This window comes from Habropoda laboriosa, unplaced genomic scaffold (genome assembly GCF_001263275.1).
Source record: "Habropoda laboriosa isolate 0110345459 unplaced genomic scaffold, ASM126327v1 scaffold59, whole genome shotgun sequence".
NCBI classification, from domain to species: Eukaryota; Metazoa; Arthropoda; class Insecta; order Hymenoptera; family Apidae; genus Habropoda; species Habropoda laboriosa.
In genome coordinates, this window is record NW_017100162.1 from 143,245 (window position 1) to 161,896 (window position 18,652).

Consider the following 18,652-nt stretch of genomic DNA (forward strand, 5'->3'; position numbering starts at 1 on the left):
GCTCGAACTGAACATTAAATAAAACGACATCAAACACATTTCTGGAATTTTACGCCTGTAACCAACTCGAAACGAAGCCGATCTCAACCGTTACGGCCCGTTCCGTAACAATTGGAAATATCGATCCAAATTATAAAATTCGAAATTATTTCGTATTAGTAATTTAGTAAAGAAATGCATGGGATTGTAATAGAATATTGTGAATACACTATTGTAAAATAGATTACGCGGCGTATAGTATAATTGTAATTAAAAGACGGAATGAAATTTCTAACTCACGTTTCGGTATAAATTGAACACGAAGAAAACCAGTGCCGCCTGATCGTACCTACCTCGTCGTCACAGAAATCCGTAAGTAAAACTTGATGTTACGTATACGAATAATGACGTATTACCGTCGGTGTCACTGGTTGAATTATAGACGCGTCGAACGTGCATCAATAATCGTTAACAAAATTCGCGGCGTGTCCGTCGATGTTTGAACTTTCCTCCAATGATATCACGCGGCACAGGTGAATATTAACGAATGTTTGCCTAGGGGAACGTGTTCTGTCCAAGCATGATGGACGCTTTCGAAGGCAGAAGTTCGCATAGAAGTAAGTTCCTGACGTCGAATGTCGGACCCCTGTTTGACAAGAGATGGATCATCCAATCCCCGACATACTTATTTCCCTCTAAACGACGTATATCTCTGTGCAATTTATCGAAACGATAACGTACTCGTAATTATATCCGCTCGGGCCTGGCGAATTCCAAAGAGGTGATTTATTAATAGTAACTGCACATTCAGGCGAAGAAGAATGCATCATTGATACACAGCTAGCTGAATGAACTTAACATCTCCGATAAGTGGTTTCACGTGTTACACTGACAAGTTTCGGATTAATATTGATAAATTCGGAAACGCGATCGCGAACACATACCGGGGCGGCCGTACGTGCACACACCGGCCGGACGAAAACTTTAATCATAAAAATTGAACGTGGAAACGGACAGCTGACCGTTCGTACGCCCAGATGAAAGATATATCACTCGAATCTCGTTATATTTTCCAAACAATCTCGATCCTGTGCCTGGGTGAACAGCGTGTAATGCAATGATAACGTTGTACTCTATTGACGATAAGTAATCGCACCTTTTATGCATTTACACGATTTACGAAATTTTCGTATTACGTGTCACGTGTGTATACAGGGTGGGCCAATAAGAATGGCCACCCTGAATATCTCGAGAATTATGAAAGGAAGAAAAAAGCTTTTAAGGGTAACAAATTTTTAAGAAAATTTAAAAGAAATGAAATTTTACTTTAATTTAAATTTGACAGAAAGGTCCCAAAGGTTTAAAGTGCAATTGAGTCACCAGTTGTAATGTAACCAATTCTGCTATGAGCTTGACTGATGTGTTATTTTTGTGCTTATCTTAAAGGATGTTATTAGAAAATAAATAAAGAATATGGCGTGACGTTAATAAACTAGGGGATGACCTTCGCATCTCTTCAGTGACTCCACCTATAAAGAAATCGTTATGACCGTACAATGGTCCTTTTTATAGCAAACAACTTTCATTCGAAAAATTTGAGGGTCATACTGTGATACATGGTTGAACGCGTTTCGATGCCACCTTTTGCATAGTAAACAAAAGAATAGGTCTTTCCATCTAAAAAGATGTTACTATTGGTGAAATCTCGGAAGATTTGACACTGAGATGACCTGCATTTCCATAGTCTAACTTTCTCCTAAAATAAATTTTTTGTATCCTTGCAAATCCTTTTTATAGCAAACAACTTTCATTCGAAAAATTTGAGGGTCATACTGTGATTCATGGTTGAACGCGTTTCGATGCAACCTTTTGCATAGTAAACAAAAGAATAGGTCTTTCCATCTAAAAAGATGTTACTATTAGTGAAATCTCGGAAGATTTGACACTGAGATGACCTGCATTTCCATAGTCTAACTTTCTCCTAAAATAAATTTTTTGTATCCTTGCAAATGACAAAATACTTAAGGGTGGCAGAGTTAGGTAAAGGGATCGTTCAATTTCTTGTCAAATTAACCCCGAAGCATTTTTTCTATGTTTACAAATACCAAAATAATCAAGGTGTGACAGAGTTAGGCAAAGGAACCGTTGAATTTCCTGTCACATTAACGAGTCACGCGCATCGTTTGAATAAACTTGCCGCCACCGCAGACACAGGTGCGAAGAAAAAAATAGTCCTCGGGAGCAAAAGTTGCGCGGTGAAGTGTCCGCCTGACCATCAGGTTCGATTCGATAAAAGATGGATGATCCGACATCGAGCGTACGACCGATCGGTCTCCGAGCTGACGCTCTCCAAGATGAAATGCACCCTTGGCGACCTCGAAAGCGACCCTAACGCTACGTAGGCTCGCGCCCAGTCTGCCCCGTTTTGCGAGGCAACGCCACTCGACCGACTGAACAGGCATATTTACGAGAAAGACGCGTGCCCCGCGTTAGAAGCTACGATCATCCCTTGGATAGGTCCGATTTCGAATACAAATTCCTCCATATGTAACTCGGAGGAACGGTTATTGCTCCAACTAAGGGTTATTAGGTCCGGTAGGTGAGTGGTGTGTCCTTTTTCTCTCTTGGTGACCGGGTGTCTCACGTACGCTCGTGAATTCGGCACAGTGAATTGTTTCCGATGCAAATGCTTTGGACTGTATTTATGGCGAACGCTGGGAGAATTGTAAAGAAAGTGGTAGATTTTGACGGGTGTTTCTTGTATTCGTATTTTGTACAATAATAATTGAACATTTTTTCATGCAATTTTTATCGATTTGTGGATGTAAATTTTTTGTACTTTTGAGAGCATGTTTACAGTCTATCTTGTAGAGAAGGTTTATTGAAAATTTTCAAGTACCTCGTTACAGAATTTAACACGTTGACTGCCAACCACGAGTTATCTCGTTTTTACAGTATAGCTATTCGGTGCCCACCACGAGTTAACACGTTGTAAACGCATAAGAATTCTGTGGGATGGGCGTCTGTTAAAGGTTCATTATTAACAAAAAGGCGTCATAAAAAGGATTTATTTATTATTTTTTACAAGATTATCAAAATATAAAAAAATGGAAGTAAACAAAACAATAAGAGCAAATTTTAGTTATGATATGCTTTAAAACACTGTTCTACGCATAATGTTCGCGTCTAGAACAGATTTCCTCAAAATAGGCTTGGCAGTCAACGTGTTAACGAAGTTTCTAGAAAATTTAGGTAGCACCTGAAAACACCTTATTGAAAGGGTAATATGATTAAAGAGTTTACAAGTGTATGTTGAAATGCAAAGTAGTTTCTGAACATTTTCTGTACAAGTAATAAAGTATCTATTAACGAAACAGAGTCAAAAAGCTCATATGAATCGTTTGACTTTCAAATTTTGAATACTTTCTTGAATTATCTCCAATAAATCATGAAACACCCTGTATAATCTATTAGGTCGTGTAATACAAACTGTCGGATTGAATTGTCACGTTCATCATGATTGGCCCTTAATGCGAACCCTTCGTTTCTCCAATAGTAACTTAACAAGAACTGTACGAACTTTAAGTTAACACGAAGAAACTTAGAACCCTTCAACACTCAATTAGTTCCTTGAGTATTTACGAGTCAGTTTACGAATGATTGGAAATTCGACATTTCACATTACACGACCAAATACCTATTCTACGATAGCTATTAATCCAACGATTAAATCGCATGTTTGTATAGTAGGTGGAAGAAATACAGTAAGATCGCAAATTGACATTTTGTGACAATTCGATCCGACATTTCACATTACACGACCAAATACCTATTCTATACCAAATGCTTGTATAGTCGGTGAAAGAAATATAGTAAGACATTTTTCCAAATATTTCAAAACTAAAACATACTTCTGTAGCTCTGACTAAGGTTTCTATTCCTTATCTTCTCAGGTTCCTGTCGATTCACTTCTCGATACACTCAAATGTGCAAGCAATATTTCTTCCATCGACTATACCGCATCTCCAAATCGCACTCCGTACCCATAAAAATTTCAATTCACTTCCCATCAGATAAAAAGCGAGTGCCACGAGCAAGAAAGGAACCCGGTGAATTATTCCCCGGAATAACGTCTCGATAACGCTCCAATTCCCGACTTAAGGAGATTTAACGAGCGAAGGTGTCCTAGAGATTTATACGAAGGGACAAGCGCGCGCGAGAGAGAGAGAGAGTAGTCGAAGAGGGCGCGAGGGGTTTCTGGTTTCCTCGCGGGGTTCCCTATACGATGGCCGCCGCGCCGTACAACAGCGGTACATTATTTCTTGATGTCAAATAAAGCAATTAGCATGTGCCCTGACCAGGGTCCACGGGTTCTAACCCGAGTAATCTCGCCTGGGTCCCCGGCGTGTGCGACATCTTCATCAGAGAACGGACCCTCCTCTCCTTTCTCCGCCACTTTCTATCCTGCCGCCCCTTTTGCCGGACGATACTCTCCGCTCACGTGACTATCCTGCGCCACCCCCATGAGACGAGGAGGGGCCGAATCTCGCCGCGAGGAACAGAGAAAGAGGTCTACACAGACGCCGGAGCTTCGCAAGGACGGAATTGCATGCGCGGAGAGAAGAGAAATGGCGAGAAGGAGGTGTCCAGCGACGATGGTGCAGCCAGCCAGCCGTCCGCTTCCGAGGGAAATTCTCCACAAAGGTGGACCCGTTGCTAATGAATGTTATATAACCCTTTTAATGCTTTAAGCCTCTTAGATTTTTCAAAGAGCCCTCTCCAAGCGCCTCCTTCGTCACCGCCTCCAATTCGCTCTTTTTCCGCTCTCGCGGTGCACCAGAAGTGGCCTGCCGACGCCGCAAGAGGAGAAAAAAAAAGGTCGAGCGAGAAACGAGGGGGGCCGCCGCTCTCTTGCCTCAGGGGTAGGTAATTATGTGGCGGACGTAAATTAAGCTTGTTTAGATTGGGATTTTTATTAAGGTCCTTTATGAAAGAGTGCCGCCGCAAAATGGCGCCGCGAACACTTTAACCACCCGGAATTCCTTTAAGCGCCGCTTGAAAAGGGAACGACAGGCCAGGCTTTATGTTTTATCGGCTGTAAGTACACTTTGGATTTTCTTTTTCCTCTTCTTCTTCGATCTATTCGATTTTACGGTGTACAATTGGAATACTTCATCGCGTCGCGGGGGTTTAAAAAATTATTGGTACTGTATGAGAGATGCGATGAAAATGGAATTTTTCTTGGGAGATCCCGAAGTAGTCGTAAGTAATGATCAGGAAGTGTGTATATAACAGGGAAGGAGAATGTACCGAGCGACTACTATACGGAAGAAATAACTAAGGGTTAGTTTAATCGTGCTTTAGGAGTCGAAGGTTTTAACCTTTCTGTTGTCCCCCATTTACCGAGGGTAAGAAAAGACTGCAGCCGCTCGTATAGCTAACGTCCGGTCCAATTCCCTGGTATATGGTATGGTACGAAATAAAACACTGCTAATCGCTGCGCTTTCTTTACTACTGTTCCTACTTTATTTTCTCGACTTCTATCGCTTACTGTAGCGATTAAATAAAAATTAACTTGACACACTTGTTTTTTAAACTAATTCACTATTTGTCAAATTTTCTTCTGTAAATAAAAAAAATTCGTTATGACCGATAGAACAATGACATCTGTATTTTAAGCTCCCCTTGTCTAAAAATTAACGTAATTTGTGCTTCTTTTAAAGTAATTGAAACTTTCCAAATTTTTTTCCGACTTCCAATAATATCGATCAATTGATCATCAGAAAAGCGACATCTATATTTCAATCTACCCTCGTTTAAAAATTAACGTAACTTAGGCTTCTTCGTTTCAAACAATTGGGACTTTTAAAGTTTTTCTTCTGATTTTCGATAAAATCAATCGATTAATCGTCAGAAAAATGATGTCTATATTCCAATCGACCCTCGTTTCGGGACATGTTAATTTTGGTCCGTGGCTAACGAGGGGCTATTGCAGTATAGCAAACATCTAGCCGCCTTCCCGCCAAGGTTTGTGTACGGAACTTTGGCAAAGCAGTTCGCAGGTACAAACTGTTCGCTATATATTGCAAATACGCGTGCCTTCGAAGTGGCGGCGGGAGAACGAAGTTCCTGGTAGAAGTTTAATTCAACCGGGCGGCTAGCCGGGCGTAAACGCTGAATGATTTGTTGCAAATCGAAAGCGCTCCAGCGCACTTTTGCACACGAATCGGGAAACCGTATCTTATCCGTCACGTAGCGCTCTTTCCGATGCACCTACGTATACACACATTTATGGATCAAATTATCGAGACCGTTTTTTCTTCTTTCTTTGAAAATTTGGAAACTTTTTTAAGTTCAAATTTTTATAACTAATTGACCTAGTCTTTTACTGATTTTTGAGAAACTCACTTTTTAAGTGAAATCGTGGTCATTTACTACAGCTTTCCCTTGTGCAATTGTTCTATTTTGGGTCATTTTCATTACTTTAACAAAGTACAATTTTTTTATATCGATGTCAGGTAGATTTCACAGGTGTGCAAAATTTTTAGGATTTTGTTTTTAAACGTGCTACCAGATAGCACTTATTATACATTAATTTGAAGATTAAAGTTAGCCAGAAGAAACGCGATCGGTGATTCCTCAATCCTTCCACTATTAAACGACACTGGCCACTTTTTAGTTGGACAGAAATTTAGAAACGAAACTGAAGTAAAAGACATTTTCAAAGAGGTATAGAAATCACCGTATACGACAATGAATCCACGAATCAATATCACATTCCATTGAGCAGTTTTTAATTAAACAAAAATTTACAAACGAAATGGAAGTAAGAAATATAAGAAAACAATATAGAGTTTTCTGTTAACAAAGCCACGAATAATTTTGCAATGGTCAAAGCGTATAAAAGCCAACGAATCACACTCAACGATCGCCCACAATTTTCACTAAACCTACAAACACATTCAATCGACACCTCAGTCATCTCACCTGCGACAACCCACCGAACACATTGTGGCGACCGCCACGGGGGGCCCACGTACTTAGGCCTGATGACTCTTGGCCCTCGAGGCGAAGAATCGAGAGATGTTTTTCCAAACATCTCCGAGTTTCTTCATCCTCGAGGACAAGAGTATTGCCTCGGCACTTCCTAGGACTTTCCCAGGGAAAAGGGGCTACTTAAGGGAGCCCCGAAAAAGGCACGAGGCCTTTTGTCCGTAGACGTTTGAGGGTTCCAACAATAAACGAATGGTAGCATATGATTTGGTACTTCAAGTAGAAAATGGTATTTCATTTACAAATGGAAAATATGTTAATATTAAAGCTACACAATCCTTTTGCATTTTCTATCTGTATATAACACGAGCAGGTAAATGAAGATGTTAAAGACCTCAATAAGACCTTTACTTGTAACCGTACTTCCAAAAGCGGCTTTTCCCAGAAGAAAAAAACCCTAAATTGTCCTAGCTGAACTCAATTTTCAGTAAATATATTAGAATCAGTTTGACTTTCGCTGGATACAAGAATTCTTTGTACGGTCCTGACCATGGTTTCAAGTACTTATCTGCTCGTATTTCTGTCAATTTCGGGGTCCCGGCAGCTAAAACATGTTTACTTTGACGCCTAACCGATTTTACGACCTCGCTATATCGTGGCCCCGACTATACATTTGAAATTAGTTTAAGCATTACCGTTTTACACCACGTTACTTCCAGAACGTAAAAATCGAAACGACCACATTCTCACCGATATTCCCAAGAAATGAAATAATCGATGACAATTAACGAACAGCCCCGGCGAAATTAGTTTAAGCATTACCGTTTTACACCACGTCACTTCCAGAACGTAAAAATCGAAACGACCACATTCTCACCGATATTCCCAAGAAATGAAATAATCGATGACAATTAACGAACAGCCCCGGCCATTACCGTAGGATTCAGCGAGCGGCTTTCTCCAAGACATCCGCCTCGGAGTATCGAACATCGGGATTCAACGTTGATTTTCTCGGATAGGTCTCGCGAGGCGAGCCGGGCTATGCTCGCTCGTTCTCTCGATTAGGCTTTGCCGTCATTAAAAGTTTATAAAGAAGCAGAGTTACCAGTCGAGGCACACAGACGAGAGCGATCGAGAAAGAGAGAGAGAGTGAGAGAGGGGTAGTTTTGCGAAGGAGAACGAGGGGCAGCGAAGGGATCAACACCCCACCTCGTCGAACGGGAGCGACAAGAGAAAGAGATAGGTAGACAGTGGCGGAGGAACGAAGAGACGAGGAAAGATTCCAAGCAAGTTTTCTCATGTGCAATGCATAATGAGGAAAGGCAGACGGCGCATAAAGGGCCTACAAATGAGGCTCAGGTTATACATATACATACATTCCGGCTAGATGCGCGTAACAGACACGAGCAAACGTTGCACACGCACAAGGGGGGGAGGGCAGCGCGAAAGACTCTCGGTTGCAGCGAACCAACCAACCACCCCCGCTAGGTTACCACCGCGACTTCTAAGCGCGCAACCGAGTTAAAAAGTTCTCCCTCTGATTTTAGTTATCCCCTGCAACTTCGGAAACGATGCACTCGTAAAGTTCTCGGTTAATCTCCTGTTTGTGCTACGCTCGCGTTACCAAGCGCTACGAGCGCCGATCAGGAGTCGACCAGGCGCTATTTAGACGGCGGAGTTTTAAGTGACTGTTTTAAAATAAGATATTCCGTTCGTTTCTGTGGGAATGTCTGTTCTTTTTTTTTTTTTTTTTTGGTTGGTGTAGTAATAGCGATGATAAAAGATTGTGGTGTCCAGTTGATGGTACAAAGGAAGATGACAAGCACTGAATTGCAATATTTTGTCGATGAAAGGAGAATCGCGTGAAATAAAGAAATTTTGAGGGAAGAGAAGAAATATTTTTGTTAATTTTATGTGTAGACGAGCATAATTTTTCTAACGTAATCTGGAATAGAGCAATTTAGAGAAGATTGTCCTTTCACGGGGAATATTAAATTTAAAGTATTTCAAAATTTTTGACCAGTCGACAATTTGATTAATCATTTAGAAAGCAAGTGTAAGGTCTAAGAATATACGCAGTACCTATATTAACACGTTGACTGCCAACCACGAGATAATTCGAATGTCATGGTATAAAAATTCATATGCGTTTGTTTCATTCTGTACAATTAATTGAAAGAGAAATGTTGGCGTCTAGAACAGATTTCCAACGCGTTAAGGATATTGTCATAACTGTATAATATACTTCTTGCTAACATGTTTTTGCAATTCTGGAACTTTCAGTGCCATTATTATGCACTTCGGGTATGTCTATGGATGAAGCGTTGTTATAGCTCAATCAATGAATTTTCACTCATGGTCGAGTTGCTGATTGCTAGACACAGACCGTTGAAATAATAGCCGCCGAATGTACGAGCACGCAATGACCGAAGCATGCTGCATGAAAGCCGATTAAAGGTGTTGGATCGATCTTCCCTAGTAACTGACTCACCAGTTACTCCCTCACAGACGGTGAAAATCCTCGAATATGTTACTAACTTTCGTGACAATAAGCGTATGCACAAATTTCAACTATTTCGGATAAAGTTCGTAACTACGGATTAATCCGATCTTTCGACTTACCTTGTTCATGATTTGGCGGGGATAGTCCCGCCTTGAGAGGGCCGACTCTGTAACAGAAAGGACACAAATATTAGCTTCGTAATTATTTAATTTGAAATGTAACAATGAACAACGATATTTCGTAGAATTCTTGATAATTGAAGGATTCAAGTGTTCAATTTTCAGAAATTGAAATAACCACGCCACAACGTTGTAAGTTACATAGCTGCTGCTGATATTAGAGCGATTCTATTATACCATAACACAAAGAGAAATAAAGTTTAAAAAATAAAAATGAACAAGTCTTTTCGTTTATCCTTTCTTCTAAAAATTTCACTTTTCGGTACTTCAAACGTTATGGCTTAGGATCCTTCAATTTTTTGTAAACTGCGAAACGTCTCTTTAATGAAATTTTTCAAAAGAAGATTATTATACAAGATAATAGTCGTTGAATTTGTCTGAGTGAACTACGCTCAGTTCGGTTAAAAAAAAAAGATGTGCTTGAACTGCCTTTGACATTTTCACGTATAAGAAAATTAAATTACTCCGAAACGTGTGTCCCCTAAAATATTAAATTCTTACTAACAGCATTTTCTCATATCCTCAATATTTTTGGATAATATTCGACGAAAAAATTGCACAAAATTTTCTTCCAACGGTCTCATTTTCACAAAGAAAGAACATTGTGTAGAACACGCGAGCAAGGTGTCGTTCGTCCGTAAAAGGGGTCTAAACTTCCCGCCTCTTGCTCGTCTTTTCAACCCTTTTACTGCGTCTCGTGACGGCAGCTAATGCACGCAGGTTAGTCCTCGACCGTGCACCCAGTCCCGCATCTTCACCCCCAATCTTCTCTCCCGTTCTCGCCCCTCAACAGGCACCGCCGAATTCCCGTAATCTAATGAATGGCCTAACCCCAATATCCTCTCGGCTCAGCTTCACCGTCACCTACCCCCTATGTACTCGAACTGTATGTACCATGCATGTAAATACGTTCACGGACGAGAGATTCGAGCGATATCGACGAGCGCGCGGGTCCTAGCCGTGTACACCGAGCTTCTTTAAAATTCGACTACCCTCCAGCGATAATTAATTACTATGACATTATCGCGACCGTATTCCCCTTCGATGCTCCCACGTCGATTTAACCAAGACGATCGAATCGGACGTCCAGCAATTTCCTTAACAACCGATCCAGGATTACACCGTTAACGAACAAACTTCCCTCCAAGTCCACGCGAAAAATAAGAAACGCTATTTGCCAAGGGTACCGTGATCGTGTACAGGCTTCGGGAAAGTAAGGAACGGCACGGGAAGAAATTAGTCGAAAGCAAATTGCCGAGCGACGAAACTTTTCAATGCGCTTCGTTAGATACAGCGACCCGACACGCAGCCGGTGTCAACCTCTGACACGATAATTTCTACTTTCCCGACGTGAGAAATAAAATTTCACATCTCGTATCGAGTCACGTGTGTCTACTCTCGCAATTTGAACGTAGAGCAGCGAAACAACGGTTAATTACTCAACGGCAGGGCTGAAGGCGAAGTTCTTTCGTCCAGAACGAGGGACGGACAAGTCGAGCAGGCTCGAGGCAGCAAACGACCGCCTCTGGAACAGAGACAAGGAAGCGCAAATGTGTTTATTTTCGGGGAATAATAAAAAGGGTCGTCCGGCATCCGTGACGCGGCGCGGAGCGGCGATCGTAGGAAAGTTGGGAATAATGTTTCGGACACGACGTTCGTCTGGCTTTGCCCGAGAGTTCTACACCCACTCGCACCCACAGACCTCCTCCACCCTCTCCCGATCTCCAGCAGCCTACCCTTATACGCGTGTCCGCCGCAGATTCAGACTCCTAATTAAGACGAGGGTGCGAGAGGGGTTTCAGGGGTTTCTCCCGGGTTCTCCCCGAAGGGAGGTGGGAGGATGTGGGTGTGGGTAGTAGAAGGAGGGTTTTCACGAGGTAAGGGGCACCCGTACCGCGCCGGAGGGGTAAGCCAAGGCAAAGGGGGTAAGGAATATTGATCACGGGACCACCACGGCGGCGAAGCAGGGACTGGCCGTACTCTCCCTCTCTCTCTCTCTCTCTCTCGCTTGCTTCATCTATCGGCCTCTCCGTCTCGCTCTCTTCCATCGTCTTGCTCTCTGTAAGTGTGTCCTACGCTCTCTACCACGTAAGCGTTCGCCGTCTTTCGGTGTTGCTCTCGGCGTGCAAGCAGCGCGGACCAGGCCAGACTAAACCACCAAACGCCAGATGCGTGAAATCAGTCGGTTAGAGGCTGCCCCGCAGCCTTTGCGAATTATTGACGCTGAAACCGCGACCGCGGAGCAGATGATGCTGCGAGCTGTTCCGAGGCGAGCCGGCCCTTAGGGAGCCACCGGACCGCGGCTGGCTTGGCGACACAAGTGGAATGAATACGAGTATCGCCGGCTGAAACTGTGACACGGTGTCGAGGGAAATTTCGTGAATAATGTGGACCGGGAGAGAATGGGATGGAGGATATTGAAAATAGAGGAGTCAGGAGTCTGCAGGTTTTCGGGTACTACTTAGGCCTAGTGTCTTTCGACATATGAAGTCGATATTTGATGCCACTTTGCACTGTCTTCGCGAGTAACTGAAACAGTGCAAGCTTCCGAGTTCATGACATTTGTTCGGAATGATAGCCTACTTATGCACCGATGGATCGTGTATTAATTAATTTGTAATATCGCATGAACGGTCCAGAAAAGAGCACCTATTGCGCAATTCTAGCATTGACCTAGGCATGTTTAAGCTAAGAGTAAGGTTCAAGCTGTTTAGTTTCAAGAAACTGTGAGTGTGTGCATGTATGAATGTAACCAGCGAAAATGTGTAGTTTTCCTTGCAAAAGCCAAACTCAGAGAAACTTTTCGAGATTAAACTGACCTGCATGTTGCGGTCAAAGTGCATTCCACGAGTGTGAATATGTCTGTAAGTGTGTCGTCTCCCTAATTAATCACCAAATCTCCCAAATTGTAAGTATTACAATGATAAGACTACGTATCAATAATCTTCAAACGAAGAATCTATCACCACAAGAATTCCAACAACTTCATGCTCCCAAATGACAAATTTTACCGAGGAAATCGACGACCTTAGAAAATCCTCAAGCGAAGAAGAACAATTCAGAGATTTCTCAGATTTAAACAATCAGCATGCAGGTGAAGTCAGTGAGAAGGAACGGCTCTGTTCCCGGCACGGGGTCTCTAATGTACAGAAGAGAGAAACAGGTCTGTCGGACGAAAGTTCCTCACCCCGGAATCAGGGTGGCCTGACGAACTTTGACGTACACGCTCGGCCGAACAGAATCTACGTCGTAGACGTGTGTAGCGTTCTCACGAGTTTTCGAGCGATCTTCTAGAATGGCAAGAAGGAGGAACGACCTGGCTCGTTCCCGAGGCTACGACAGGAACACTAGAACGACGGACGAGCTCGAGTTTACACGACGTAGCGACTCGTCTTTCTGTCCGTCGCTCTGCCTTAATTAAATCTCTCGACCCTTCCCGAAGAATTCGCGTGACTCTAGCGGAGAACTAGAAGTAGATGGCCCTTTCTTCTTCCTCGTTCTCTCTTTCACGATTTGCTGTCGTAACGCGTCAGCATCGTGGGATTTTTCTGCTAATTGTTACGAATGTCTGCGAGAAACGTGAACAAGCGGAACTGGAGGTTGTAGCTTTAAGGAGATTTTATTGTAATTTATACTGGAGCAACGAGAATTAGCTACGGTGGCGAAGGAAGGAGTAAACGGAGGTTCTGTGACGTTTGCAGTAGGATAAGAGTTAAGTAAGAGATATTTGGTTGTGCAGTATGAAATCTTGGATTTTTCAAGGAGGAATGAGAATGGTTTCTTGAATTCAAATTAAGATTGTCCTTTGATTCCTCAATAGTAACTTATCAGGAATTGCATGAACTTTAAGTTGACACAAAAGAACTTTGAACTTTTCAAGAATTAAGTAATCACTTCAGACCAATTTGCGAATGATTAGAAAACCAAAATTTCGTGCTGGACGACTTAATAACAGAGGCATGAAAAAATTGGTTCGAGAAGTTTATAACCCTAAAAATCGGATACTTTTGCACCTTTCACAGTGAAAATATTTTTGAAACGTGATGTAATGCTTGCTACTTTCTTCTGTTTTAATTTCCATGCACAATAAATTATGAAATTAAACAATCACTTGACTGTATACCCGAATTCTTAAATTTCCATAAATTCGACACTCAGTTGGTCATTCCCCTTTACGAGTTGCCGTACTTAAATTACGCATGAAATCGAAGCAATGCCGTTACGATCTCACTTTTACATTTTCTGAACTCTGTTGGTTTCCTCCCTTGCACCCTCCAATTATGAAACATTCTTCGCAACAATTCTTAAATCTTCAAAAACTTGCCATTCAGTTGGTCATTTCTCTTTACGAGTTCCCATACTTAAATTACCTACGAAACCAAAGCACAATTTCATTTTTACAGTTTTCGAACTCTGTTGGCTTTGACCCTTGAACTTTCCAATTACGAAACATCCTTCACAACATTCAAACTGACAACGTAAAAACCTATCCAATGATTATCGAAAACTGAAAACTCGATTGTCCAGTTTCACCCGATGGGAAGAAAACAATCTGAAGCAGCCAGCATCGAGATGAGGATGATTATACAGCGGAAAGTTAGCCAGAAGGCTTGCCGCGGCATATAATGGACGATTGATCTGTCACGGATAACGTCTTTTCTTAGTTCGCGACCTCTTCAGAGATTCAATGCAGCTACATTTTCATGGCTCTAGGTGCCGTTATTCGGTCCGGTAACGAACGTCAAGGGCGACCTCGACGAGGCCGGAAGAGATCTCATTGTCCAGAAGCGGAGGCCACGATAGGGAGGGTTGCGCACCGCCGGCAACCAGCCAACTCAAACTTTGATATGGTTTCCTAAATAACCAAGGCGACCGATACCGCAGCACGATAGTCCTCTCTCTTTCCCCCTCTGCACCTCCACCTCGATATCCACCCGTCGCCCTCGTCCGCTTCTGCATCCACTTCGTCCGATCTATGGCGGGGTCCAGGCCTGGGTATCGTAACTACTGTCGAAGCATATTGAAACCCTCACACCAACGGTGACCTAACTTCCCTTCCCTACCGCGTGCCGTTTCTGCACACCGCGGAACCAGCATACACCGCCGGTGTGGCCCTCCGTCGTCGCGAAAGCTCCGCCGCGAGCGTGCGTTTGTCGTTTCGCGTGCAAAGGTTGCCCGCATGCAGAAACGTGGTCGATCGACCAGCAGAGACGATCGTTTCTCTCCCTCTCTCTTTCGCTCCATAACTCACGTAATACGGACCGTGTTTGAGCAATTTGAAAACGGAGTGACAGGCAATCTCGAAGGTAGACGACCAGCTAAGGACAACTATGGTTTGGGCGGCGAAGGGTGCAGGGGACACGCGTAATGACCGACGATTTATCCGCGCCCGCGAACCAGCCGAGAATTTGAAATTAAAAGCTGCGGTGGTAATTGGTCGGGGAGATGTCGATGGAGAAGTTGAATTTTAGGAGGAGAGAGATCTGTGGAGGTACCTCGTGCAATCCGGTAAAAGGATAGAGCATTGATCATCGTTACAGGTCCTCGCTTTCAGGTTTTTGATTATTACTTAGTCGTTATGTCAGTTATGTCACTTCTCGCGTAAACATGGAGTAACTAATTTTGTCCAAGTGTAATACAGGTTGCAGGGAAACACCCTTCAGGTACCGTAATGTGGGATCGCGAGCGTTTTTGCGAAAGCGCGAGGTACACAGTTAGTTTCCACTGTCACGGGAAAAAATCGAAGAAGGTGTGTGTTCATGGTGGGAGAATGAATCTTCGGGAGAGGATAGAAAAAGTGCGTGGTGAAAATGGCAGTGTGGAATAAGAATTAGTAGTGTGGGGCTAGATTTGAAGAAAAGTAGACTTATAGCGGAAAGTGTGGAAAGAGTTAACATTTTAGTTTCACTTTATTCCTTTACTCTTGTTAATAAACTATTATTATCATTATTTTAAATACACCTTTCCTATCCTCAATTACAAGTCCAAGAAATCCCACACTAACACAAGAACTCAATAGAAACCACAGAAAAAAAGCACAGTACTGTGGGGTTTTTGGTATGAAAGAGTGACTGTGGGGAGAGATGGAGAAATGGAGAGAGTTGGTGTGATTGACCAGCGAACCGTGAACATCCAAAGAGCGAATTACATTTTCTTGCTACAAATAAAAGACAATAACAGTGAACAACACCGGCGACACGTAGGGTACTTTTAATTTATCGAATAAAAACTAATCAACAAAATCCCACAGTATCAAAATAACCTTCCCACGCTGAGACACCTATCTCTCAGCTAGCCTAACCGACGATTTCACCAGTTTCCCTTTCCTATTCCACCTAACCTCTCTCCCTACATAATTCGAACAGCGACAGGTTGCCCGTTAACGAGAGAAAAATTGTTCAAGCCACCTAAAATCTTGCAAGACGTGTTCCTACTCTAATCAAATTTCCTCAAAGGAACATCGGCTAGTTATTACGCGAGCAGAAGTCCAAAGAAAAAAAGAATTCGGCGAGGTCTAAAGTTCCCGGCCTGCCGATGTTTATGACTTCATTATTTTCTCCAAGGGGAAAATAGAGGCGTACGATGTAACGATCGTGAACAAATTCACGCGTACAGGGTTTTAGAATATCCTTGGTTGCGAGACCAGGAGAACGGGCGCGCGGAGCGGCGTGACTGTATCTGGAGGTTAACTGTTTGTCCGCTAATTAGAAGCTAACAGCAGAACTAAAGTTGGGAACTTTAAAGTTTCTTGCCTCTGCAGGAACCTCCTACGCCCCAGCCGGTACCCTGTTCTCGGGGCGGTGCAGACACCCCAGAGGCGAACGCCCTATCGTTCTTCCACTCTTCTTCTCTTTCACTCTCTTTCATCCGCCGACCGGCCAGCGTTAATTACTAATTAATTGTTTCGCATGTTTGAGTTTTAAATGGATAAGTTAAACAGCGCATAAGAGGCCCGGTGGACGTGGAGAACGATGAGTATACCTTCCCCTCTTCTCTCTCTCTCTGCCTACAACGTTCAGTTTCCTTTCTTCCTCTACTACCGAGTCTCTTTTACCTCGTCTCGTACCCTTTGCGTACGATTACCGTGCAAACGGTGTACCGTCGGTTAACGAGGTTAGGATGACCGTGCGAGGAAGAGCCGGGGTGGAAACCAGTTCGTTTATTCGTTTTTCACCTCGTCATCAAAACGCCGCAGCCCCGAGTGTGCGTTGCGTAACTTGTAGGTGTGAAAGTTTCACGCTTGCGAGGCGTAAGCGAGGCGCTAAGGGAGAGCCGCGATGATGAAGCCCATTGACCATTCGTTTGTTTGCACAGCGACTCATTATGGACGGAGGTAACAGATTTTGAAGGAAAGTTGAGCGAAGATGGGGTGGTACGGTGTAATTGGTGGCGCTCTCTTTGGAGTGAAATTGAATTCAAGTGTAATGTTGTGCTTTGGAGTTTTATTTAGTAAAATGTTGGCGTGTTTTTGAAGGGAATCTTTATCATTTGTGAATATAACGTGGCAATGAAATCTTCGATTCCTTGTAGTGACAGCTGAGTCTTATTTTCTATTTTCGTAAAATACCCAAAGTTGTTTTTTACTTGAGAAACAGTGACGAAAAAAATCTGTGTTTTTTAAGTATGCATAGTTAATGGTGAAAAAATTTATAAAAAGTGATCTCGATCAAGAATGAACTAATCAGCCATTCACGAATCTCCCATTCCATATTCACAGAAACTTCATCTGTTGTATAATTATAAATTATAAACATCAAAGCCCCGGATTACGGCTTCCTCGTTTAATCGAAGTTTCAATCGAACAGAACAGAAATCCCCGGAGGACTCGGGCCGTGTCGCGAGTCCTACAAATCGTTTTACCTCGATCTCGCGACGGGGGAAGGTAATCGAGACAGGTTTACCCTTGAAAAGCGGAACGGGGACCTCCCACGGCTGTAATCGGTGCTCAAATAAAAAGCCGTAATGCCAAGATAAAACATCCCATTTGTCTAACGACAATTTCTCTCGCCGTTCCACAGCCTCGTTGTATTTCCTTGGTAGCCGAGGGTGAATCGAGGGTGGTAATCATCTTAAACACCATTGTCACAGACACCTCGTACAGGCTGGCTGCCACTCTCTGTGCCACGCCACCTGATTCTTCCGTAATTGAGATGGATCGATAAGGATAACCACCCCGCGTGAGAAAAAAGGAGAACGAGAGGAGTCGAGGGCGCTGCTTTTTTAATTCGATCAGCTAATGTACCGACAGTTACATTAATGGCTCCCCTCGGGAATGCCGCTTCTTTCCCTGGTGCCTGATCTTTTGGAGTTTGAGTTTTCCTGAATCGATTAGATCCTTTGCATACGATAATTTTTTCTTCTAAGGTAGATACTTGTTGTTCTTCCAGATTTATAAAGGGATACTTAAATAGTGGTCAGAATATTTTGTTCTTCGGTAAATTTAGTAAATACTATTATTACAAACTGCTGGATGTATTGAAGAAATGCTGTCATTGTCAACCCTTTACAACGCCATGTGACTCGGAAGTTAGGTTAGTTAGGTTAGGTTAGTTATTAATTCTTCCATCTCCCATTGAAATGCAAAATTATAACCAACTACGATTTTTCTTCCAATGAATAAAAAGAAAATCAGATTACAGAGGGTTAATTTATCATCTCGTGGACCAGAGAAAGTGTACCAGGATTTCTTGAACATTTTGTTTCGTTTTAAATACTCTATTTCCTTCAACTTCATCCTAGTAACCTAACTAAGATCGAACCTCCAAATTCTCCATCTCCTACGAATAAATACAACATTTGAAATCCCATACATTCAATCGTCCGACTTGCATTCGAGTATAACGAAAAAATTCCAATCACCGCGAAGATCATCTCGCGACACCTCGGTCGAGCGGCAAAATCGAAGCGGCGTTTAAATCGGACGATGAACGCGCGCGTTCTTCCATCAGGAGCGGAATAATGAAGGTGGAATGGAGTGTCGGGGACGCGGGGCCAGGGA

General features: G+C 42.8%; 1 protein-coding gene across 1 annotated transcript in view; it reads right to left on the minus strand.

Moving 5' to 3' along the window:
* Positions 1–9,634, minus strand: part of LOC108578463 — a 112,254-nt gene extending 102,620 nt beyond the window's left edge. Inside the window, exon 1 of the mRNA XM_017941810.1 lies at positions 9,595–9,634. Coding sequence (XP_017797299.1) covers positions 9,595–9,603 — 9 coding nt within the window. The 5' untranslated portion in view covers positions 9,604–9,634. The remainder of the gene's footprint in view (positions 1–9,594) is intronic.
* Between the last annotated feature and the right edge of the window lie 9,018 nt (positions 9,635–18,652).